General features: G+C 57.1%; 1 protein-coding gene across 7 annotated transcripts in view; it reads right to left on the bottom strand.

Annotated features, from left to right (window-relative positions):
- The window catches only part of HDAC7 (histone deacetylase 7), a 34,557-nt gene extending 9,884 nt beyond the window's left edge, over positions 1-24,673 (bottom strand). The window contains exons 1-14 of one of the 7 annotated variants that reach the window (XM_053921570.2): positions 24,470-24,673; positions 8,862-8,912; positions 6,479-6,666; positions 6,250-6,340; positions 5,838-5,949; positions 5,118-5,233; positions 4,852-4,977; positions 4,419-4,510; positions 4,118-4,228; positions 3,797-3,977; positions 3,431-3,627; positions 3,027-3,233; positions 1,673-1,892; positions 34-167 (exon numbers count right to left, since the gene is read on the bottom strand). In XM_053921570.2, coding sequence (XP_053777545.1) covers positions 34-167; positions 1,673-1,892; positions 3,027-3,233; positions 3,431-3,627; positions 3,797-3,977; positions 4,118-4,228; positions 4,419-4,510; positions 4,852-4,977; positions 5,118-5,233; positions 5,838-5,949; positions 6,250-6,340; positions 6,479-6,666; positions 8,862-8,912; positions 24,470-24,488 — 1,845 coding nt within the window. In that variant the 5' untranslated portion in view covers positions 24,489-24,673. Of the gene's footprint in view, positions 1-33; positions 168-1,672; positions 1,893-3,026; positions 3,234-3,430; positions 3,628-3,796; positions 3,978-4,117; positions 4,232-4,418; positions 4,511-4,851; positions 4,978-5,117; positions 5,234-5,837; positions 5,950-6,249; positions 6,341-6,456; positions 6,667-8,861; positions 8,913-24,469 lie in introns of those variants that run through there. The other 6 variants (XM_045184134.3, XM_024575493.4, XM_053921571.2 and 3 more) reach the window with 6 other exon arrangements.
- Positions 24,674-25,720: the final 1,047 nt, after the last annotated feature.

Below are 25,720 nucleotides of genomic sequence, written 5' to 3'. Positions count from 1 at the left end.
CCTCGATTGCACAGCCTCACCCCGCCTCCTCACCTCACACTGGCTTCGGAGCCCCCGCTCCTGCAGCCGGGACCAGATGCTCTGGATGCGGCCCGCGTGCTCTGGGTGCCTGCTGTTGTCTCCGCAGGAGCACTGATGCTTCAGCATGACCGAGTCATAGACCAGCCCTGGCGGGAGCAGGAGTCAGCCAGGGCCCCGGGGCGTCCCCGATGCCCGCCCCCACCTCCTACTGGAACCGGGCCTGGCACACACACCCCGCACACCACACCCCATCCTGAACCTTGGCCCTTCACATCAACCCGCACCCCCGCTGCTTACCAGGTAGCCTCACCACCCCACACAAACACCTACACAGCCCCAGCCAAAGGACCGCTACACGGCCACAGCCTTCCTGACACACTGGCCCTCGTCACATGGCCTAACGTGTCCACCGTGACCTCAAGAACCCAGAGCCTAGCAAAGGGAGGCCCAATGTTGGGCTCTCACCAGATGTCTTGACTCAAATAGGCTACCGAGGAGTAGCAAGAAAAGAAAGAATTCCTCAGAAACCCCAAAACTGGGAGCTGAGAAGCCCACAGTGACACTGGACCATGTGACAAGACAGATGCAGTTTGGGGGAAGTGACTGTTTCAGCAGGACGCCTAGAAGAAGGCCCTGTACACTGCCAGTGGGACAGTCACTTTCAGCAAGTCTCAGGACACCAGGGATCTTCAACACGCTCATGCCATCTGACCCCGGGATGCCACTCCTTGAGAGTGACCTTCGGAAAACAATCCCAGGAGCGAGTGAAGATTTATGGACAAGGAAATTCAGGTGAGGAGAAGTGAGTAACCACCTAACTGCCCAACCAGCAAATCTTTAATAAAAATAAAATACTATGATGAGATACCATGAAAATCTCATTTCTAAAGATTAATTATATCATGAAGTCTTCATAATATGCTAACTGAATAAAGCAGGGTACAATGTGCACATACGGCTGGAACAAAGATGGACAGAGCACAGCAGCACTTAAGAGTGGTAGCCTCTGGCCCCGGCTGGTGCTGCTCAGCGGACGGAGCACCCGCCGGGGAGCCGGAAGGCTGCTGGTTTCTCAGTCAGGGCACCTGCCGGGGATGTGGGAGAGGCAGCTAACCGAGGCTTCTCTTGCACATCAATGTTTCTCTCCCTCTCTTTCTCCCTCCCTTCCCCTCTCTCTGAAAATAGGTAAATAAAATCTTTTTTTTTAAAAAAAAAGGGTGGTTGCCTCTGGGCAGTGGGATTGGTGATTAATTGGTGATTTTTATTCTATTTTTATGCTTTTATGCATTTTTCAAAACTTCTACAAATGCTTCTGAGCTCTTTTTACAGGCAGATTAAAAAAATGAATACCACTTTTGGAAGGCCTGAACTAGCTGTCAGGAGATCCTGACAGCCCTTAGCCCAGCCTGACTGCCAGCTTACTATTTGATCACAAGCTTGTCACCTCAGATTTCCTGAGCCCGGTCTTCTCATGTGCAAAATGAGAACCACCCCTGCCTCAGGGACGCGGTGTGGATCTCATGAGACCAAGAAGGTGCTCTGCGGCCTCGAGAAACGCCCTGTGTGATACCGTCACCCAGACTTACTCTGGTGCCTGAGCGTCTGCATGTCCCGCCCCCTTCCTTCTGCCCCACCCTAAGGCAGGTCTTACCTGTGGTGAAGGGCAGGGTCCTGGCGGGGGCCTCTGAGCTGGGCAGGACACGGGCCTGGCTGGCAGGCTCTGGGGTTGGCAGTGAGGCAGGCGCGGCTGGGGATGACTGAGTCCTGGACAGGGGCCGGTGACCACCCTGAGCCAAGGGAAGCAGCAAAGAGTCTCCAGTGCCTACCCGGGGGAGCCGCCCAGCCAGTCGCTGTTGTTCCCAGAGGAACACCTGAGGGATACAAGGGGTCTCAGTCTCCAGGTTCTCAGGTCCTGCTCCATGTGCTTCTGCCCCGAGTCTCAGAAACCTCCATGCAGGCCCCCTTCCTGGAGAGACTCCAGGATGCCTCTGTCTTTGCCTCCTAGATAGGCTTTGGCCTTTGACTCTAAGCTCCCTGCCTCACCAGGCCCCCCGAGGCCTGCACCCTGGACGGACCACCCCATTCCCCCAGAGCTCCCTGGGCCCTCAGGATTCTGGTGCGGGGTCTCAGGCCCAGCTCTGCCCAGGGTCTCGTCTCCAAGGGCCGTGCGACTGCCCAAGGATGTGGCACCCGCGTGAGCCACTGCACATCTGGGGCCTGTCACCGCATCTTACGGGCCCACTTCGTATTTGTGAAGGAAACCCTAATCCCCAGTACTCGGAATGCGACTTGAATCGGGGACAGGGTCTGTGCAGAGGTGATCAAGTCAACATGAGATCATTAGAGGGAGCCTTAAGCTAACATGACTCTTGTCCTCATACAGGGGAGGAATTTGGACACAGGCATGGACAGAAGGAAGACCGTGTGATGGCACCTGGAGAAGGCAGCTGTCCCCAAGCTGAGGAGAAAGGCCTGGAGCATCGCCTTCCCTCACAGCTGTCAGAGTGAACCAACCCAGTCAACACCTCGAGTTCGGACTTTCGTTCTCCGGAGCCGAGGCAGTGACTTTCCGTTGTGCAAGCCGCCCAGTGTGCTGTGCTGGTCACAGCAGCCCTAGCCAACTCACCCGGGCTTGGCTCACAGGGTGTGAGCGCTCTGGGTGAAGTGCTTGAGCCTGCTCTGCCCCACTTCCTGCACTAGCCACCTTCCCAGAAATAGTACAACTGGTGAAGTCCTAGGGTAGAAGTGTGTATGGCCCATGAAAGGCTAGCCCCACGGCTGGACAAGGGACACAGCTTCACCCTGAGTGTGCCTGCGCACATCTGTGCCCGTATGCACGCATGTGTGTGTGTGTGTGTTTCTGCACCTCAGTGTGGCTGTGGCAGGACACCCACGGTCTCAGAGCTGGTCCCTGCACTAGTACCCTATCTCCCTCCCTTCCACCCATGCCAGGCCCAGCACCCCCTGACTACACCTTCCGAGGGCACACACAGGCCCCGCTGTACCTGCTGGTGCTGCTGGAGAGCAACAGGGCCTCTGGCTTCATGCTGCCCACGGCCCGCCTCCCGGTGTTCCAGGCTGTCATCGCCCAGCGGCCCTGCTACCCCACCATCCGTCTCCAGGTCCTCAGCCGAGGGTATCTGCCTCAGTCGGGGCTTCTCACTCGGCTTGGCTGGCCTCTGAGGATGGAAGACGTCCTCTGAGAGGCCACGCTGGAGTGTGGGATGCAGGATGGGACGTGGTGGGCTAGGGGCTGGGACTCTGGTGGCCGTGCAGCTCTTGGCCCCAGGAACCACATCCTCACACCGGCCCGCCAGGCCCCTGCCCTTCCAAGCCTCCCTTCTTCTTTCAGCCCCTACGGGCCCAGTTAAGCAACCCCTCACCACCTCCCCTGCCCAGTTCCCCTCACCTTGATCAGCTGTACGTGAGGTTTGAGCCGCTCCAGGCGGGGCTGCAGGGGGCCCAGTGGTGGGGGAGCAGCGGCACTTGGGGGCAAAGGCTCTGAGCGGGTCCGGCTCAGCGGCCGATGGAGGCCTGACCCGGAGAGCCGCTCGGTGGTCAGTAAGGACTGGGCAAAGTGGAAGGGCAGGGGCCCAAGCCCAGGCACTGGAAAGAGCGTGGTGGGAGGGGCATAAGAAGGGAAGCATAGGGAAGAATGGAGAGAAGCAAGGGCATGGGTGGGGGGCAGGGATTCAGCAGGGAGACTCACAGAGATGGGGACACAGCAGAGGGGACAGGGATCTAGCCCCTCCTCCGGAGAAGCAGTGGGACTCACCAGTCAGCAGGGGGGTGTGAGAGACTGAGGGATCCAGGAGGAGAATGGGCTGCAGGCGAGAGGGCAGGGCACCCCCAGCCTCGGGCTCCAAGCCATGGGGCAGGAAGAGGGGAGCATGGGGGCTCCCTAGGACTGGCCCCCGAGGGCCCAGAGTTGGATGGGTCCTGCGGTCACCATCAACCTGGGGGAGAGGGGGAGAGGGATCACAGGGGAGCAGGTTCCAGTAGAGGGAACAGTGAAGGCGATGGAGTGAGGCAGCAGGAGAAGGGAGTGGGGGAAACTGGGGAGCTTGGCATGGGCGAGGGCACCTCAGCCACTCACCCTGGCAGGGGCGGGCAGCCCCAGTGTGATTGTGGGCAGCAAGGACACTGTCGGCAAGGCGAAAGGGGCCAGAGAGGTCTCCTGCCGCCGCAGCCGCTGGCCCAAGAGCGCCTGCTATGGGGGGCAGGGCAGGGGTCACTGGTCCCAGACCTTCACCCCAGGGTACGCCTTCCCCAGAACACCCAGGAGGCTCGGGTGGGGCTGCCCAGACCCAGCAGCCCCAGCCTGGTCAGGGCCATTTGCTGAGAGGAAGGCTGAGCCTCAGAACTGCCTCTGGAGAGTCCAGCCCGCAAGGCCTTACCTCGGAGCCCAGGATGGGGTTGGGCCCATGCTCGCTGTCGTTGGGAGAGCTGCACCCTGACGCAGGTGTGCTGCTACTACTAGGGGAAGAGTCTGAGGGTTGGGGAGAGAGGGAGGCTCAGTCAGAGGCCAGGCAGAAGCCGGTGGCCAGGAGGGCGGCCTCTGCTCCCTGCTTTCCTCCCAGCAGGGCAGGGGGAAGGCAGGCCACCACTAGCCTTTGGACACTCTTTTTTAAAGCGCCCTTTCTGGGCAGAAGAAGTCAGTTTCACCAACAGAGCAGGGGCTGCCTTTCAGCCCCAACTCACTCCCTGGCAAGCGTGTAGGACATACCCTGTACAACCACCCATGGTAACCCTGAGGAAGGGACCCATCTTGGTAGAACCTGACCCAAAAGGACAAGATCAGTCTCCCCCACCCACTCTGCTGGTCCTCACCTCCGAGGGCCTCTGCAGGACGCCGCCGGAGGCTGGGTGGGGCACTCTCCTTTCTGAGCAGTGGATTCTTCCTCCGCTCCAGGGACTTCTTGGGCTTGTAGCGCAGCTTCAGGTTGGGCTCAGAGACTGTGGGTGCACCAGCGTTACTCGGTCCCACACCCACCCTCCCCACTTCTGCCAGTTAGCCCTCCCTCCCAGGCATCCCATGTTCAAGGCCCACCCCCTTAACTCCCTAGGAGGGTCCCCCGCCTGCCTGTGACACTCACCTGTCTTACGCAGGGGGAAGTGTTCCGGGGGGTCACTGGGCAGGCTGGGAACAGGAGGCAGAAAGCTGCCGAGCATGGAGCGGGCAGCTCCTTCTGTCTCCAAGGGCTCGAGAGTTCTGTGGGGTGAGTGCCAAGGCTGCTTCAGAGGGGCGGGATGCTCAGAGGCCTGGCAGCCACCTCATTCCTCAGGGGCCCCTTCCTAAGCATGGCCACCCACCAGGGGAGGTGGCAGCCCGCAGGGTGGGCAGTGTGGGGCTGGCAGGAACAGGGGCCATGTCCGGGTGGCAGCATCAGGCCACCCATCCTACCAGCAGCCCACATGCAGACCTCTGGCCTAGACAGAGAAGCCAGGGTCCCAGACACATTGGGGACTGTCTCTGGTGGGAGGAACCTACTCTAGGAACCAGGATCTTTTTGTGCTTAGCAGGGACACAAAAAGAGAAGGGACTCATGTGGAAGAAGAAAGCCAGTGTTGGGGGGCGGTGCACAAGGAGGAAGGGTTGCAGGTGGGGGATGGGGTGAGATCATGAAAGGAGAGAAGAGGGCAGGTGTCAGCTGGGAGAGGGGACTGGGGCAGGTATCACTAAGGGAGGTGAGGCGTACAGATGAGGTGATAGGCAGCTGGGAGGAACAGGAGGGTACATGAGTGCTCACAGGAGGACATATAGGAAGGACGAGGCATGGCAGGGACATGAGAGAGCAGGTGGGAGAGGGAGTTACCTGTACGGAATGCTGGGGCTACTGGGATGGACTGTTCTCTCCAAGGCTGCCTGCTGTTTCTTCAGAATCACCTCCGCCAGCTTCTGCTTCACTACGCTGCTGGCCACAGCACCTGCAGGGGCAGAAAGCCATGACTGGGTTTTGGGTGGGTGGACAGGTGGCCTCCCTGTACATTCTCTGCCCGTGGCCTTGTCCATACCCCTAGTACATGATGTCCCAGGGATTCCTCAGGCAAGAGCCAAGTCCCAGGCCCCACCTCAGACTCCCCCACACTATTTCCATCCCCACCTGCATTCACAGGCAGAGCCCGTCAAGCAGAGGGAGACCCAAGCTGGTGTCACTCCCACCCCAGTCTGCACATGCCCAGGTGGCTGAGCCGCAGACACTGGGCCAGAGCGGCCTCCATACTTACTTCGCTTGCTCTTGTCCTTGTTGAGAAGCTGCCGCAGCTCTTGCTCCTGTTGCCCCACTGACAACTCAGGCATCGGTGTGTCCATTGAGAGCTGTGGGCAGGGCCGGCCGCCCAGGAAGGGGCAAGGAGTTGAGGACTGAGACAAGGATTTGGGGGGAGGCTAAAGGGAGGGAGGAGGTCTGGGGGCTGAGCTCAAGGCTGTCTCACGTGCAGAGAGCTCTATCTTTACCCTCATGGACTCCACCGAGCGCTGCTGCTGCAGGCCTGCCAGGAAGAGGTGGTGGTGCAGGTGCTGGGGGTGCTGCAGGGCCAGCAGTGCGGGCTCCGGTGGGGGCTCCACCGGGGGCCGCTGGCCCACCCGCAGGTCCATGGGCTGGGGTTGAGAGCCTGGCGAGTCTGCACGGGGCCTGGGGCAGCCTGGGGACACACACAGGGAACAGAGTCAGCTGGAAAGCGTGTCTGCAGGTGCACGGTTACAACCTCATTGGCCTCCTTCAGGCTCACTTGACTCAAAATGACAAAACAGGCTCTAGGGTCCTTTTCCTCACTTCATCCTCACCACAGTCCTATAAGGTACTTATTTTCAATTCCACTTCACCCATGAGAAAGGAGGCGATCTAAACTCCACAAGGTTAGTCTCTCACGGGTACTGGATTGAGCCTTCTAACTCTGAACACACTGCTTCGCCACTAAATATGCTGCCTCTCCAGGCAGAAGGCTGGGGCTGTGGGGATTTAGAGATGGGCTAAGAGCCCTTTGGTGGTACATTCTGAGCCCTGCCCTCTCCTTCCTTTCTGCCCCTCTGGAAGGAGGATTTGGCCCAGCTGCCCCCCATGAGCTGTGCTCAAAGAGGTCAGCCCAGTACACGGTTCCCTTTACTCCGCCTCCAACCCCAAAGGGCCTCACAGGCTGTCTCAGTCACCACCCTCCCTACCCTGTTCCAGGCCATAGGATCAGGAAGCAGTGCCTCGAACCTACAGCCAAGCCCTGGCCGACACCCCTGGCCTGCACAGCCCATGTGCCCATGGAGCCTGCTCCTGGTTGCCCTCACGCCAGCTCTGGGCCTGCCGTGGTGAGGACACGGCTCAGCTGCCTCTTCTCGAGTGTCCTCTGCACCCACGCCAGGAGCACCCTGCCAAGGCTGTGGGTGCAGGGGCTATTTATAACTAGCTGCCGGACCAGGTTCTCCACCAGCACAGCCAGCTGGGCCAGGCTGGGCTGAGCAGCCGGAGATACTTCCCGAGAAGGGGAGGCAGGCGGGCATGGGAGCAGGTGCCCTCAGAAGGAGCGCACAAGCACTGGAACCTTTCCTGAGAGGCCTCCATCAGCTCATCCAATGCTGAGCAATCCCCATAAGGGCAGCCCTTTGGTTTGTTGATTGGACACTCCAACCAACTGAGCCACACTGGCCAGGGCTCAATTCTACTTTTCCAGGTCCTTCCCTTTCTTCCAAGTCCAGCTAATCTTTGCACTTCCCCGGACCCAGCCCAGCGCCCCGTGGATTTCGATCACGCTGACAGTTCTGTGCCCCATGCGCACGGCGTGGGCAGAGATCACACCTGAGTTAAGTTCCAAGGGCAGGGACTTGCTTTTGTTTATTGTGCCCTATCCAGCACCTAGAACAGCACCTAGCACATAGCAGGCACCCAACAGATACCAGCCGAATCAATGATACATCTCTCTATCTCCCCCAAATGCCCAGGGAGGTGCCCTAGCACAGAGATGGGGCTTATTAATGTTTCTTTTTTCTTTTCCTAGTTTCTGTATTTAATTTTTAGAAAATTTCACATCCGTGAAGACTCACAATAGGTGGTGAATTTAATGTGTTCTGATGGATGGATGAACACATGAATCGGCTGTCCCCTCATTTGGCACTGGTCACATATTGCAGTCTACTATTATTTTTCTTTTTATTTCTGTGTCCTATCTCCCCTGCCTGCCTGCAAGCTTTTGGGCAGCCAGGATGGAAGCAAAGAGGATATCTGGCCTTCACTTCTCCTTGCCATGTGTAACTGTACCCAGCAGCCCCGCCGTGGATACCGGCTAAAGTTAAGGGGGAGGCAGCCTGCATCCAACCCCAGCCCCAGCCCCAGGCCACAGGCCTGTCCTAACCAGACCAGGAGGTAAGGAAGGTGACAGACCTGGGAAGAGGGGCCACCCCCTCCTGGGCTGGGAGTAGCACAAGGTACCCTCCCATCCTACAAGGGCTGCCGTGGCCACCTTGCAGAGCTGGCATGAGGACAAGGAGTCAACAGTCAAGAACACGAGCCTGATATGAGGCCGGGGCCTGGGTATAAACATTAGCTTCCTACTTGCCTTCCTGTTTCACTGCCTCCAGCAAGGACAAGAGCATCCTGCCTGTCCTCTTCCTGTCATGCTTCCTAGCACTGGGGCCAGCCTGGATCCAGAGTTGCCTCCTTAGCTCCCTCCACTCCTCACCCCTTCCCCATGAAACCAACTTCACCCTCTCCCCCAGAACGCCAACATCCTTCCTCTCTGGCTGACCAGCCAGCTCTCCTGCCCAACCACCGCTCAGCTCCTCGCGCTTCTGTTGTCCTTTCTACCCTCATCTTCCACTTCCCACCACAGTCTCCCTCAGGACTGATGCTTACCTGTGCCAGGGGGACTGGGGCAGTGGGCACCCGGGGTCACCTGGGTCCCATCTGTAGAGAGAAGAGAGGTGGAGTGAAGGGGCTGCAGGGAGGCAAAGGGGGAGGAGTGAGGGCCAAGTCAGGCAGACACCCTGCCATAGCAGGAGGCCCCCATCCAGCTAGAACCCTCCAAACCCTGGCACCTGCGCCAGCAGCTAACCAAAAAGAGAAAACTCTACCCCATTCCTTCCCTCCAGGTCCCATGCTGGATAAGAGCAATCTTCAACTCCCTCTTCCTCATCTGATCTATTAAGCAACTTGGATAGCTCACCGTACATGAAGGAGCTCAGGCCACAGTGGGAACCCAAGGAGGCCCCAGTTCACCCGACAATGCCCTCAGTCCTCCCAGTGTGCTCAGATACAATCTTCCCTGGGCCCAGACTCCCACATCCCAAAGGGAAAGAAGAAGGCTGGGAGGTAAGACAGCATGGCTGGTGAGACCTGTGGAGGCAGAGGCAAAGACTCCAGGAGGGAGAGGGAGAAGCAGGCTTGGAGAAGAGGAGCTGAGCCCACAGAGGCTCCACAGTGGGAGAGAGGCCAGGTCATGGCCCAGGGTTCAAGTCAGATGTGGTGGGAGGTGTGAAGTGGTGGAATAAATACATAGTTCGAGGACCTCACAGTAGGTACCCCTTTTCTCCTACTTCTCCATCCTGTGTCCTGCAGTCTGCTCCCCCAGAGAAGAGAACTGCTCAGCCTTTTTCACAAATAACCCAAAACCAGAAGTGTTTCCTTGTGGAAACGGCCACCTGTCCCAGGTTCCTAAGCCCAGCCCAGTCCCCCCTCCCATTCAGAAACCGTGAACCCCTATGGTAGGGCCAGAGCTTGTCAACAGCAGAGAGGCCCTGAGGAGTAATGAGACTGGCCAGGGTCGGGGAGACACAGATGAGTCCTGAGGCCATCTATCCAAGAGGGACACTCTACTGCCTGCTGTCCCAGCTCAGAGCCAAGGAGACAGGGGGCCAGGAGATTGGAACGCCACCTGGAGGCGGCACTAGGTGAACACATGGAAGCCCTCTTCAGGCAGAAGGAGTATTTTCTGGAAGACAATGGGTGAGGGCTGTGCTTTTGAGTCTGTTTCTAAGGGGCAGCCCCAGTTCCTCTTCCAGAGCTGGAAAGGAGAACTCCTTGCAGGCAGGCGCTGCTGGGGGAAGGGGCAACTCTAGGCACAGAGGGACTCCCACTATCTGCCTAGAGATGCCAGGGCTCCACGCTTTGAATGACAATGTTTGGTGGGGAAATGCCACTCCACCTATTCAAATTCGGCCCATCTTTTGAAGTCCAGTCCAAGGCCATGTCCTCATGAAGCTCACTCTGACCTCTCTCAGCTGGCCAGAGCACCCATTCTGTGTCTACCACGTGGACGCTCCATTAATTATGATCTCTGGGGTGTCATTTGTAGGCCATGCCCATCTGCACGCAACACCTTGCTGGGCACACAGCAGGCTCTGTCAGAAACTGGTGAATTGAACATAATGACTCTCTCTTGGCCCCCTGCCTAGGACAGGGCAGGAATATTTCTCAGGGTCTCTGAGCCTCAAGGAATACTGGTGTCAGAGGCAGCCTCTCCACCCCATGACATGGTAACCTCCATCTCAGGTCCTCCTATCCCTTAGGACCTCATCTTTCTTCTGCAGGACCTGGTCCCCCAAGAGAGGTTTCTGAACCAGGCTCCAGCATGCACTCTCAGAGGCCATGTCAGTCCTAGGGTCCCTGCCTGCAGGGAATTCTCTCCTACCTCCCTCCGTCCCTGCCTGAGGGCTGGTCAGCAGCATTCGTGCTTGGGAACAGAGCCAGGTTCTCTGCACATCACTCCCCCGGTAACCACAAATTCTGTACACCATGCACTCTCTGCACAGGGAAAAAACTAATGGCCCTGAACTCCATGGTGTTTGCTACCCAGCCCCAAAGGGATGTTTTGTGATGCTGATCAGTGGTCTCAATTCTGTTCAGAAAAGTTGCGGGCATGCCCAAGAGCCCACTCATGCGTGTGCACCCACGGACGTACTGCCAACAGGGGCTGTGTCCAAAAGCAATTCCTGGAAGAAGTTCTGCTTCTCCCCTGACTCCCTGGGTCCGTGCTGACAACCTTTGAGTTCAGAAGAGCCCCGAGCAACAGAGACAAGACCTGGGGCACAGCCCTCCTGTGTCCCAGAGGGAAGAAAGATATCAAAAGATGCCCAGTCAGCGGCTGAACTGAAACCAGAGAGTGAACACCCTGCATCCCAGGTTTGGGGATAAGGTTGGGACCCCTCTTCTCCTTGGCCCCTCTCAGAGCACTGTTACCACTAATTTGGGGTCATACTGAAATATGATCAGGAGTGAATGGACCCTTCTCCACACATCCCCTGGCCAGAGTAGAGACCCCTTCTTTTTGGAATCCTGGCAACCCCCCACTTCTACCATCTTGAGAAGCAACTGCAGTCAGGCTGAAGAGGCAGTGTACTTGGCACTGAGGGATTGGGCTGACCACGGCAGCTCTCCAAACCAGAATACCTGCTCTCATCCAGAACCAGACAGCCCCAGAAATCCTGCTTCGAGGGTGCACCCCAGCCCTCCGCAACCTCCAGAGCAGACACAAAGGCCACTCTTCTGTCCCCTGGGCACCTGCACGAGCTGGTCTCCCCTCCTACCTTGTTACCTTGGGCCTTACATGCCCAGCAGAAACCTGAGCCCTGCCTGACCACCTGCTCTCCCAGGTGTGGCAGGCCCTTTGTCAGGGAGGGCTTTGCCACCCAAAAGCCCCCTCCCAACACTTCCAAAGCCATTTTGCAGCTGCTCCACTTGCCTGGTCTCCCAACCAGCTCAAAGGAGCAGCAGGAAGACCCAGGCCCAGCAGCCAGAGGAAAACAGGCAGCAGCAGGAGGCCAAGCGCCGGTTCAGGGCTGACCCCCTTCACACCCCACGTTGCAGCTCTGGTTCTGTCCCCTGACACAGGCGGCACAAAGATTGACTCCGTGTTGGGCTGGCAGAGAAGAGGAAAGCTGGGGGTGAGATGGCTTCAGGAAGATCCAGAAATAAACAAACACAAGAAAGGACATCATGGTTGCCAGGCCTCTGTGGCACAAAGACAGGGCTGAGCACAGAGAAGCTCTTCTTGAAGGCAGTCGGGTCTCAGAACCTGAGACCTTTAGGACCTGACGGGGCTTTCAGATTGTTCAGGCCGACACTCTTGCTTCCCACAGGAGGGAGGAGAGAGGGAAAGGGGCTAGGTCACAGTCCCCTGGCAGGACAGTGGTACAGCCAAGCAGGTGAGGTCACTCATCCGGGAGTTGAAGAGATGGAAATAGGAATGAAACCTGGTTCTCACTTTCAAGGAGTTTAAAATAAAACTCACAATTTTTTTTAATGAAAAAGTTTGCTACTTGCAGATACTAAAAAAAATTCAAGGAGCCTCAAGACATATGAAACAAAGTTTCTTACTCATCCAACTCCCTTGAACTTTCCTAGAATCAACCCTTTTTTTAACAGTTTCTTGTATCCCCCTTCCAGAAATTCTCTTACTCATTTTCTTGGCACTAAGCTGCTTATTGCTCAGATTTATTCAGAACCCAGGGGTCTGCAAGCTGCCTCGAAACTCCTCACACAAAGAGATGGAAGTGAGAGTCCAGAGGATAGAGGACATTGGCTTCCAGGTCAGATGACCCTGGGTTCAAACTCTGACTCGCTCAGTGACCAGCAGGGAGAGCCAGGGACACCATGTAACCTGGCTCAGCTTCAGCTGCCCAAGCCATAAAAGGATGAGAAAATCTGCTTGGAAGCAGTCATCTGAGATTAGCAATGCTATGCGTGAAGCACCTAGCATGTGGTAGGTGCTGCCTTAATGGTAGTGATTCATACTGCTTGCCCTTGAACTTGTCCGCAGCCTCCATTCCGGCATAAGCATTTCATCCTCCCTCCTCTACCATAATCCATTTTCTCCCAGGTGCAGCCCCCAGCCCCATCTCTTATCCCCCGCCTCTCCCACTAGTCTCATCCCTTTCTTCCACCTGAACTTGTATAAACTCATACTAGACTACGTGCGGGAAGTTGTTCTAAGTGCTTTACATGAGCTAATTCACCTAACCCTCATGACAAACCAGTGAAGTGGTTACTGTTTTTATGCCCATTAAAGAGATCAGTCAACTGAGGCCCAGCAGTATTAAATAAATAACTTGTCTGAAGTCACGTAACCTGGAAGAGGCTCAGCTGGGACTTGAGCCAGGCAATTAAGCTCCAGAATCCATGTTCTCAACCGATAATACTCCACTGCTCCTCCCCGGCATTTTCACTCCAGGGGCCATCACGGAGAGAGCAAAGGCAGGCCCTAGCTGGGCACAGGGGAAGATGGAAAAATCACACAGCCCCACAGAGACCAGTACCAGCAGTAAACCCCGCCCCTGCCGTAGGTCAGAGGGTCGAAGCTGCCTATTTCATCTTTGGGGCCTCGTGAAGACAATCCTGAAGAATCGCCTCTCTGGATAGCAAGTAACTGCTGGCTTCCCAGATTCCATGTCACAATTTCAGACTTCACAGGGGAGGATGGGGCTGGCAACAGTTGGGGGGTCTTGGAGGAGCATCAGTTTCATTTTCCCTGCTCTCAGGTGCTCTGCCATATCCCTTCTCTAGAAGATCCCGAGTCCCTCTGAGGCTCTCTCATTAGCACCCCAAAGTAAGGTCCACAGTGCAGGCAGAGGGGCCAGCTGCCCATGGGGACAGAAGCTCAGCAGGCTCAGCAGCTGTGCGCCAGCAGGAGGCTGGATGTGAGAGGTGCAAAGCTGGCCCTCCACAAAGCTGGCCCTCTGGCCTTTGGCTTCGCAGCAAGCAGGCCCCTTTCCCCTGAGCTGGGGCCGGGTGGCAGCTATTTTTAGCTCTTGACACCTGGGTATTTTGCAGCCGCAGGATGTCCGGTTTGGAGTCTCTTTCTGGGAATCCCACATGCGGCTGTTGTAAACAGCCCCACGCAGTGGTGGCCAAGCTGGGAGCCTCACCCCCCCTTTCTGGTGTTTGAGATGAATCAAACAGGAAGCAGACGTAACCATGGCAGCGGCAGCTTGAGCTCTCTGGGGGTGGGAAAAGCATCCTCCCTGGCTCCTTGCCCCTGCCCCAAGTCCTCTATTCGGATCCCTGCCACTCCTCATGGATGGAGACCCCTGGACCCTAAGGCAACGAGAGCTGGGCCACTCTGACTGTGGGCAGCTGTCAGTTCTTGGGACTAGCGCTCTCTGGAGAGCCTCACTGTCCTCTGGCAAAGAAAAACGGAGTTTTCTTCATGCCCTGCCAGCCTCCGGGGACCTCTCAGGCCTGCCACTCAGCCCTCCCCTGCCTGCTCTTTATGAAGGTGTGAGGGGAGAGCAGAGCAGAGCTCAAGGGGCCAGCACCCACTTCCTGTCACCCTCAGCCTTCTCCTTACAGCAGGGGGGCCTGCCTGCCACTTTGGGAATTCCTGAGCAGGCGGGTTCCCGTACTCCCAGCCCCCTGGTCCAGACTGCCCCAGGGTTCCTCAGGTCCCAGAAGCATTCCCACTTACTCTCACTCCCTGGACCAGAAGCTTCAATCCCTGATAGGAGGTTCACTAGGATGTCTAACCACCATCTTTCCTATCTTAAACAAAACATCCTGAAGGGTCTAGATGGGGGCCCCATCTGTAATACGGGGAGAAGAGCTGAGGTTCTATCAGCTTCTGCCTTTGTCTCTCTCCCTCCCCCACCCCCTGGTGCCCTACTTAAACCAGCTGCTCCCTCTTAGTAGCCAGGCCCAGACAGTCTTTCTCAAGGGCCAGCACTTGCCCCAACAGGAAGCACGCTCACCGCCCTGGGCTGCCTCTCAGAGCCTCTCCTCCCCTTAGAAGTCTCGTATTCATTCACTTGCCCTCCTTGTTGTTCCCTCAGCCTCTGGGCCCTCCTTGGCCAGACCCTGCCTCCCTGTCCACCTCCACCCCCCGCCCCCGCAGAGGAGCCGGCAGAGGGGCCTTCCTCAGCTCCTCTCACCTGTGCCGCCCATGAGGCCACTTGGCCACTCCGGAGGCTGCCAGGGGAAAGTTTCAGCCATTTTACTATTAGTATTAATAATGATCATAGTATAATTACAAATTAACATTAGTAATGATCGACAATGTTGCGGGGAATGTGCACTGTGCTCTGGTTACTGTGCGAGGCCTCTCTCTCAGACGACCTTCTCTGGTCCTCCCAACAACCCTGGTAAGGTAGATGCTGTTATCATCCTCCTTTTCCAAAGGAGGAAACCGAGCCTCAGAGAGGTTAAGAAAAGTGCCGAGGTCACACAGATGGCAAGCGGGGCTTCTGGGATCCCAGGACCTAAGCTCATAATCACTACACTGGTCCCACGACTGGCTCCACCCACCTCTGTGGAGAGCCACAGGGCCCAGCTGGGCCAGCATCTGAGGGCCTGGGGCTGACTCCCAGGACTGGCATGTTCCCACAGGTGCTGGTCCTCCATCCAGACAGCATCCACAACAACAAAAAATAAAAGCAGAGAGAATAATCTCTGCCCCTGTCCCTCACATGTTTTCTTGTCTCCAGGAGACACTCCGCAGCCCCACCTTCACTTCTGTTTTCATCTTATATTTTCCCTGCTTTTTAATGTACACGTTACCATTTTATTGTTTCCTGTGCACCGCCTCCAGCAGGGCATAACCGACCCGGCGAACCCCCCAGGGCTGAAGGGGAGGATCACAGGCTCTCTGGAAACCGTCAGGCCTGTATAAATGCAGGTTGCGTAACCACAGCAAGTACCCCATCAGAGTGAGCAAATTCTCTCGGGAAGACACGCTCTCCTGCTCCCTCCCTCCCCTCTCTCTTTCTCAGGACACACACACACATCACACCTGTGGGCAGGTGGAAGGGATGGCGCACCCAGCAGTGCCGAAGGAACCCCCCAGCTTCACGGCAGGCTCCTGGGGACTAAGAACACAGTCAAAGGGCCATTGGCACCCTTGCCCCTAGGTAAGGGGAAGGCAGAGGCCACTGCGGGGATCCTGGCTTGCTCCATGGCCTGGAAGTGTCATGGGTATGAGTCTGTGAATAGCAACGAGCTATGGATGAATTCTGGCACTAACAGGGAAGCCGCATCAATATCAATGACAGTAAATACACCCGAGATGGCCGTCCAACGTAGGCCTTGGTGTCCCCCTCATTTTGCCTGTTATTTTAGAAGATGGCCGAGGTCTGTAGGGCAGATTCTGCAGATGATACGATTCCCTTCTGCGGCCAGGGCTGCCCTTGACTAGTGAGCCGGGTTTTCCCGGATCACACGCCCAGTGGGGCACTCACAGAGCCTTCAGGGAACGCAATAGCCAGAGGCCTGGTCCTGGGAACCTATTTGGACAAACCAGTTGTGAAGGACAATTTCTGGCCAACGGGGAATTCGGTGAAATGGTGAAATGAAAATGCACCTTAGTGGAAGGCGGAGAGCACTGACTCAGGGAACAGTTTGCACGGTGTCCTCTCCTTCTGGTGAAAGGGGCAGTGAATACGGGCACGTCATGCGATGGGAAGGTCCGCACCGACACAACGGCAGTGCTCTCTGATGGTGGGGCTGTGGCGTTTCTTAGTTTTTGATTTTTGCTTGTCTGCCTCTATAATAATAATAACAGAATATATACATATATGCGCACACACACACAAATATAAAGTGGTGCAGCCAATGGGTTGCAGGGTCAAGATGCGACCTCTGCTTCCCCGGGACCTAGACCACGGGGGCCTTCATCAACTCTACACACTGAACTCTTGGACCACGTATCTTTTGAGGTCCTGTGTGATCTACGCGACCCAGCATCCTCGGCCCCTCCTGAATCACGCAGAGGACTTAGCACAGGGCTGGGCACGAAGTCAGGACTTCGTGGATGCCTGCAGGCTGAATAATGATCATTTCCTGAGAGAAATGCCTTCTGCCTCTTCCAGGGCCACTGTGCTGGGAATACTCACTGCTGACATCACTGACCTTCCCATCCCTCTGCCTCATGTTCCTCTTCCAAGCTGCCAGGGAGGGGCTCACATAAATGTCACCCCAGCAGATGCTGGCAAGGTACTCCACATCGGGGCCATAGGGGGCGTCCCATCCCAGTCCTTCCCTAGTGTCAGCTGGACATGAGACCCTCAGGTCCCCCGGAGCCCAGCCTCACTGGGAGCAGTAAAGCGAAAGAGAGAAGGCGTCCACCCTCTGACTTCTGGCTCCAGACGCCTGCTGCTCCAGGCCCTCATGGGTGGAGGAATCTGGAACAGTGAATTTGGCCTGGTTTTTTCTGTGAACTGGGGCTGGGCCCAGTTTCTGTTCTTCATGCCTTCAGCATTCCCTATCCCTGACCTTCAAAAATATGAAAAATAACATTAATAATGATGACGAATATTCTGTGTACACTGACTTCATACCAGGCACGGTACTAAGGTTGCTTACTTTAATCTTCATAACAACTCCATGAGGCTGAAACTATTATTATTATTTTCCCATTGCAGGTGAAGAAAACCGAGGCACAGAGAGCCCCTCCGCAGAAGACGGCCCTGCAAAGCTCAGCCGTGCCTCCCTCTGCGTCCTCACAGGAAGGCCCTCCCGCCCAGCTTTGCAATGGGCGCAGCAGGTCTGCTAATTAACATCTAATTAACATCTGTCGGGTGCTTCAGAATCCACCAAGTGCTTACACATGCACGTGAGAGAATCTCCACTTGAAAGACTAGGAAACCAAGACTTGGAGCTCTTGGCAATCTCGCACCAGTTCCCGCAGCCTTTGGGCTGGGATTCAAACCCAGGTCTTTGGCCTCAGAAAGGCACTTCTCTTCCCCTGTATCTGACATTCTCCTGGGCTCCTTCTCAAGATAGCCCTGAAGGCATGGAAGGAAGAAGCACATCCTCCTGACCCCAGAGCCGAAGCCTGTGCCGCGCCCCTCGAGCCAGAGTTGAGGTGCCAGCACCTCCTCCGAGGCTCCACCGTGACTCACTCCTGGGACCCAGGGGAAACACAGCCCTGCGCTGTGGGCAAACACTGCCTGCCACCCGCCCCGCCTCCAACTCCCCGCCTCCACATTTGCTAACTGAAACCCGGCTGCTGCTATTTTTAACCCTCCAGCTCCCCCTTGCCTGGGGCTCCCCGCCTTCACCCCACCCCCACCCCTGCCCCAACTGGGTGCCACCAGCCTGTCATTCTGAGAGCAGTTCCACAACCTGAACGCCCCAGAGGGCGCAGCGGATGCCCGTGCAGGTTTGTGGGGCAAGCAAAACAAGCTGGTTTCAGCCTAGTCCCGAATTCCCCCACCCCGGGCTCTTTCCGACCCTGTGGCTCCCAGCCTGCCCCACTTCTCCTAGCCATCCTGGGTGCTGGGGGGAGGGAGGAATGGAACTTCCAGGACTGGGGGTGACTGTAGGGCCAGGGCCCTGAAAGGGAATAGGACACCCCTCATTCTCTCCAGGGCACAGGCTCGCCCTGAAGGCCCAAGGTCTCTAACCACCAGGGTTCCAATCCCTGCAGGCAACAGGAGGAAAAAAAGGAAGTGGCCTGGAAACAGGGCGGGGAGGGTGAGTTTAGTCCAGGGCCCTCCTCGTTAGGAGAAGTCCCCTCCCCACCCTGCTGTGGGGTTTGTGGAGGGACTAGGGTTGAGCCAGCCACTCAGTCCAGGAGGTTGTGCACCAGCAGCCTAAAGGAGGCCCAGGTGGAATGCCAGCAGAGGCGGGGCCTGATGGGGCCTCTTCTCTTACATGAGGGCTCCTCTAATACTCAGCTCCCTAAGGAAAAGGCTGCACCTTCCTGCAGCCAGCAGCTGCTGGGTGCTGCCAGAAGAGGTTGGAGGTGAGAGGGTCTGCAGGCTGCTTGCTGATGAGAAAGTTAACTTCCTGAGGGGGGAAAGGGGAGGACAGCAGGGAGACCAGAGGGGAGCACTGCCTTCTAGCTGATGTCTCAGTCAGTTTGGGGGGAAGATTCCTCTGCACCTTTTCTCCTGCCCTGATTTGTTTGGTCAGCCTTGGCCCTGCCCCAACCCTCCTTAGGGTTCCGTCCTCTCTTCCAGGACCTAGGTCCTCTCTCAGCCTTGACCCCCTCCCTCTCTCTTCAGTGATTCTTGAGCCAGGTAAATAAATTCCAGTGGCCACAAAGGCAGCCAGGCTAGACCCAGAGGGGAGGGACTTGGCACAGGAGTTCCCAGGTGGGGAGATGGGGAGGAAGGGAATGAGGTGGGAGGAAGGTGGGGCAGGAGGGACAGGAATGGGGTGGCACTCGAGAGCTCCTGCAGAGAGGCTGCCACCTTCCAACATCCAAGGTGTCCACAGGGCCCTGGACTCGGCACCATGAAGGAAAGGCTGGTCCCCCAAGCCACCAAGCGAGTGGCCTGGATGTCAGCCCTGTCCCAGCCCTCCCTCTTCTTCTTCCCCTAGGCCAGGGGTGTCAAACTCATTTTCACCGGGGGCCACATCAGCCTCCTGGTTGTCTTCAAAGGGCCAAATGCAATTTTAGGACTGTATAAATGTAACTACCTCTTAACTAGGAGCAAGGAGCTCGGTGCTGCCACCAGGGTAGAAACAAGGTGCCAGGCCGGATAAAAGAAGGTGGAGGGCGGGATACAGCCCTCGGACCTTGTGTTTGCCACCTGTGCCCTAGGCCAACCTCTGGGGGCTGCTTGAGGCGTGGAGACCCTGCTGTATCGCATGCCAAGTAAGAGGCTGACAATGCATGTCCCTTACCTGGACCCAGGCAGGTCCCAAGCCCACTCTGAACGCTCTGAGGGCTCACTTGTGGTCTGGGGAGGTGAGAGAGGGCGTCGGTGTCACCTTCTCAGGCAGGCCTCCCCGGCCACCCTTTCTAAGGAAGTCTCACATTGTAATTCTCTATTGCTGCACCCAGTTCATTTCCTTCTTAAGGTTTATTACAGTGTGTAGCTAGGTATATGTACTCATTTCTTTACTTGCTTACTTGTTACTGTCTGTCTCCTCCACTAGAGTGGAAGTTCCCCGAGGTCAGATGTTCTGCTTATATCTTCACTGCCTACCTGTGCCCAGTGCCTGGCACCCGGCAAGGTTCAGTTAGCGCCCAGTGAATGGATGAACAGCTGAATGACTGGCTCAGTACATGGGGCCTCCTTGTTGCCAACATAACCTTTAGCGTTGGCGCTCAACAGTTCCAGGATTTCCCTAGGGAGGAGGAAGCAGACTATAACAGGAAGAGCAAGGTCAGGAAGTCTGGGATCCCAAGGGAGAAGTCAAGGCCCAGTGAGTGTGGGCAGCAGCCTCACCTGGTCCCCTGCACCATGCCCAGCGTGGATGCGTGCATACCTGCACACGCAGAGGGTGATGTATGGCTAAACCCTGGACCAGTCTTCAAATCAAAGGCTTGACTTTTGTCTCCCTCTCAAGAGCCCTGTGTCCTCAGACAACCCACATACCATTTTCTGTCGTGTATAACGCGCACTTTTGCCCACATTTTTGAGGAAAAATAAGGATGCGCATTATACATGGGTAGTACTGATTCTGTATCTGTGTAAATGTTTCAAATTTTTTATTTATGCTTATGCATTAAAAGTGTAACCCTAGAAAGAAATAACAATATCTGCCTGCATAATAATATCCTGGAATACAACAATCGGTTTTATACATAAGTAAAAAATTGAATTAATTGAAGTAAAAATTAGGACTAAAGATTTTTTTCCTGGAAGTTTGGGCCAAAAATGTAGGTGTGCATTATACACGGGAGTGCATTATACACGGCAAAATAGGGTACCTTCTAAAAGCCTCAGTTTCTTCAAAAGAAAAAAAAAAATGAAGAGATTGGCCCGGATCGATGGTTCCCAGGTCCTCAAACACGGCTTTGCACCAGAACTGCCTAAAGCACACGTTAAGATCCACTCCCAGGCTCTGCCCCTGCAGATTCCGCATCTGTCTGCATGGGGCCCAAAGAACTTTATTTTTATTTAACACACTCGCGGGTGACTCCAAAACAAATGGTCCGGAAACTGACATCTGAGGACCACGAATGAGATGGTGCTGTCCAGCCCACACCTGGACTTCTATTAAACAGCCAGGTCTGCACAGGTACACATCCCCCTGGAACATGAGCCTACACCCCACACAGGGACATGGCCTGCAGTGGTATACATGGTGCGGATCACACACATCTGTACTACACGTGTACATACTTCCAAAAGACCCGGCACAAAGCCACCCCGTGGATCACAAACTGCCACAGAACCACATCTACAAACACAGCCTGGGCCCCGCACACCCAGTGTGCACACACACCCATCACATGCTGACCCACACTGCACAGACACTATCCGGAATTTATTTTGCCTCTGGGAACCCGTCCAGGACCAAAGGAGCTGTGCTCTGCTGATGAAAACATCCCTCCCACCTCTGCCACCTCCACCCCTACCCCTTGCCCCAGGCAGCGTGCTGTCCACCGCCACTCTGTAGGGGACGCTGCTGAAGGAGGGCAGTAGAGAGAGGGGATGACAGGAGGCACAAAGCCCTCCCCAAGGTCCAGCAGCCCCTTTCTTCCCCTTCGCCCCACCCCAAGGAGATGCCAAAGGGCCTCCACCCAACCACCCCTCAGTGCTTGCTCTGCCCACTGGCCTAGATTCCCAGGCCCTGGTCCCAGCAACCAAAAGGGTTAGGGAGGAGGCCAAACATAGGGACTCCTCCTAATACTCAGGCCTCTAAGGAAAGGGCTGTCTGGAGGCACCTTCCTGCAGCCCAAAGGCCTGGGTCCCCCAGGGAAGGTTACCACAGAAACAGGGGGAAATATCACAGGGAAACACAATACCCGGCAGGGTCACCTGGTGACCAGGCTTCCTGCTGTGTTGCCCACCACCCCCCTCATCCCAGTGGCCTCACAGCCTCCTTTTCTAGCCTCCCTCCGCTCGGGCCTCCTCTCTGATGCTCTGTCCTGCCTCCCCTGGGGTGGGGGATGCAGCCTTATGCAGCAAGTCTGCCCCTCTGTGGTTCCAAACAACATCCTCGGGGGTGGCCCAGAGGTGAGCCCCCCACTCCTAATCCTACCAAGGCCCCCACCACAGGAAATCAAAGCTTCCTGCCCCAGAGGAAGTGCCCCATCCAGTGAACAAATCCAACACACACACACACACACACACACACACACACACACACACACAGAGTCCTGCAGCCACAGGGAGGACAGATGCCCCCCCACCCCAGCTCCTAGGCCCCCTTTAGGCCCCAGTATCTTAGTCTGGCTGTGGACAGGCCAGGGCCAAGCTGTGAGGGGCAGGAGTGGGCAGGACCTGAGCCAGGCCAGGGGAGGAGAGAGCCAGGAGAATGGGCACCGGCAGTCAGGTCTGGTTCCAGTTCCACGGGGCCTGCCATTCCCTACTGTGTGAGCCTGGGCCTTGCATTATTAGCTCATCTTCCCTCAGGTCCCAGCCAGCATTTAAATTACCAGCTAGTAATGAAAGGCCAGAAGAAAACAAAGAGGAGGGAGGGGTTACACAGGCTTCTGCCTTCCAGGTCCTTGGGCAAGCATGCCTACCTACAGCCAAGAGAAGGCTCCCACCCCCCTCGCACAGGCGCACAGGCGTTTCTCAATCCCATTATCAGGATTAAGGAGGGGATGGAGGGAAGTTCCAACTCTCACTCCCAGAAGCCACCAAGGATGGAAGCTGGGGCCGATCACCCTGAAGGAAGTGGGGAGGTGCATAACAGTCCCCATACTGGACAGCGATCCCTCTCTTTATAGTCAGCCTCTCCCCCTCTGTGCTCTGGGAAGTGCACCTGAAATGCTCTCCCCATTTTATTTGATGGGGAAACTGAACTTCAGTGTTGAAGCAGACTGACCAGTTTAGGTGCTTGGGAGGGTCCGTGCAAGACCTGAATGCAACTTCCCAGCCTCAGGACCCCAGCTTAAGACCTGGTGGCCAGAGAGACACCCATTCACGGGCTCACGCTAAGAAACACAGAGGCCTCAGAAGAACACTTCCCCGGGCCATTCCAGATGTAATGACAGAGGCAGCTCTGAGCTTGGCGCTGCTGGGAGCCAGGGACATCAGGGGGACTAAAGGCAGGGGAGGAGTCCCAGCAGGCCCAGGACCTGGTTCCAGTCTCAGTTCACTGCGCACAACAGAGCGGGCCTGCTTTGGGCCTTAGTTTCCCTCAGAAGTGACTGCGGAAAAGAGGAAAATTACTTATTAATTGAGGTGGGCAGAAAGAACAGAGAGCAGAGAAGGAGGAGATGCTAAGCAATGAGGAGCTATGAGACGGCTTGCAGAAGGCTGCGAAAGGAGCCTGGGAAGTCTAAGCAGGTTGGCGTGAGGTGAAAAGTGTATGCGGCAGTTGAAGCCACTTCACAGACAGGGTCCTGTTGGGGAGAAATGGGCTGCCAAGGTGCCCCAGTAGTGGGTAGGAAACTGAGTCACAGTCTTCCTTCTCTCAGCCTGAGCGGGGATCTGGAGGAAGACCCCTGGGTCCAGGTGCAAATCCCAGCCACAGGCTGGACAGTCCAGATGTCACGTCCTCAGGGCCACTAAGATCCAATGTCCCATTCTCACCCTCGAAATTGGCAGGCCAAGCTGGGCCTCAAGCAGATGTTGAATTGGTGTGTGGAGAGGGATGGGCAGCAGCAAGACAGCCAGTGTCCAGATGCAGGGGGAGGCCTCTGGATATGCAGGACTGCGGGAGGGACAGGGGGATGGCCTGGACTTGGTGGGAGGAGCAGCAGCGGCTGGCGAGGTCAGATCCGAATGGGCAGCCAGAGGGAAGGAAATGGGGGTGGCAGGATCTGGATGGCCTGCAGGCCCCAGAGGGCTCTCTCCCAGCCCACACAGGTCTAGAAACTCTGCCTGTCAGAGCCCAGCCCAGCTGCCAGATTTGCAGCCTGCTCTACTGCTCCCCAGCACCATCTGACCCCAGGCTTGGGGTTGGGTGGAGGTTCGCACATCCTGTCCGCCACCACTCAGGACAGAGCCTGCGGTCCCCATCTCTGCCGGTCCCTCTACAACTCACTTGGGCACAGGTGTCTCTTTACCCTAAAGGGTGAGCAAAGGTGGGAGGCGGTGCTCAGGCAAACCTCCCAGTTCAGGACCCTCCATCCAGGGGATCACCTTTCCCCAGCCAAGGGGTCGGTACAAGACCCTGCGGGGATCCACGAGATGGGGGTGCTGAGGTCCATTGCCACGAACCCAGCCCCAACTCAGTGGGTCTTGCCCTTTGCCCTTGCGCTTCCAAACCTTCCGCTCCGGAGCACCGCCCCCTCCTGGGGCCGCGGCGGCCCTTCTTCCCTCCCCGGTCCCCTGGTCTGTCCTCCCCAGGAATGGGGGTGATGAGACCCCCGGCTTGAGCATCGGGCGGCCCGGGGCCTCCAACTCCCTCCCTCGGGCCTGTCGCTGCCCCAGGGCGGGCGGATGTGGGCGCCCAGCGGGAGGCCCGAGCCCTCCGGCCCCGGAACAAGCCCCGGCCAGGAGCCTGCCAGAGTCCCGCGGTGCCGGGTGGGGCGGGCGCGGTCAGGGGGGCGCACGCTGAACTGGGCCGCGGGGCAACTGAAGCCCAAGCCGGAGCCCAAACGGGAGCCCGAGCCCGGGCGGTTGGTGCTGGGGCACCGCGCAGGGCGGGGCGGGCGAAGCGGGGGCCAGCAGCCCGGTACTCACCAGCGCCGGGACTGTGCATCCAGGGGCCGGGGCCCTCAGAGCGGGGGGCTCATGGCGGGACGGGGGGCTGGGGCGCCGGCCTCACATCCCCCCAGTCGCCGGAGGCTGCAGAGCGACTGTGAGACGGAGAGAGGAAGGGAGGGGGCCGGGAGGGGGAGGGCCCTGGCAGCCCGGCCGGCCGGGTAGGATGACAATGGAAGGAAATGCTTTATCTGAGGCTGAGAGCGGGCCAAGGGGGAGGGGAGGGAGGGGGCCGGCGCTGGCGGCCCTGGGACACACCACCCCGGCAGACGCTGCACCGCACGGTGGCGGACGCACCGAGGCCGGGAGGCAGCGCCGGACCCGGAACGCGGGACTCGCCCCGATCCGCTCGGGGTCGCCGCGCTGCGTGCCGCACAGCCGGAGCCGCAGCGTACCAACCCGCGCACAATTCCCGGAAACCCCGCTACCTGAGCGCCTGCTGCCATGCATACACAACATGGGCATACATCCATGTTTACACACGGCTACGGTCCCTTATGCAGACACACTTCAGGGAAGGACCCTCGCGCGCACAAGTGCAGACGAGTACAGTCCACGAACAGTCACACTTAAGGACAGTTGGACACGCGTGGAATCCCAAGTCCCACGCAAGGAATCTCAGACAGACCCCCTCTTCGTTCACGACTTGCCTGAGGAAAGTTCCAGGATCTGATTTGAATCACTGCCCAGCCCTCCCCCTTTACCACCCCCCACCCAACGCCTGCTGAGGGGAACAGAAGGGTCCAGCCTGTTCCTATTAAAAGAAAAAGGAGATGGGGGCGGTGTGGATTTTTAAAGTTTCCTTTTTTAAAGAAATTTCTCAAGGGATTTCCTTCCCTCCTCTCCTCTTCCTCTCTTCCTCCCATTCCTCTCCCCCCCTCAACTCTCCCCTCTCCTACCCCCCTCCCGGTCCCTATGAGTCAAACTTCAGCAATGTGCCCAGTGTCTCCCAGTGCATTACAGCGGATCACAGAAATGTTCCAGTCTGTGAGTCGGAATGCAGCCGCCTCCAGCCCTCCCTCAGCTAATAAACTCAGCTCCTGCCGGCTTTGCGCAGCAGCCCTGCCTGCCCACCCCCCCCCCAACCCACCCATTTTAGCAGAAGGAGGTCAGATTCTGGGGTCAGAGGCTGAGGACCTCACCCCTCTGCTCCCCAGCCTACCTACCAGTTCTGTGGTCTCTGGCAATCTGCTGGGTCGGGGACACTCTGGCTCCTGGGAAAGGGAGAAG

The sequence above is a fragment of the Desmodus rotundus genome, chromosome 3, assembly GCF_022682495.2.
Source record: "Desmodus rotundus isolate HL8 chromosome 3, HLdesRot8A.1, whole genome shotgun sequence".
NCBI classification, from domain to species: Eukaryota; Metazoa; Chordata; class Mammalia; order Chiroptera; family Phyllostomidae; genus Desmodus; species Desmodus rotundus.
The sequence above is the reverse complement of the archived record's forward strand: the minus strand, read 5'-3'. Positions and strand labels throughout refer to the sequence as shown.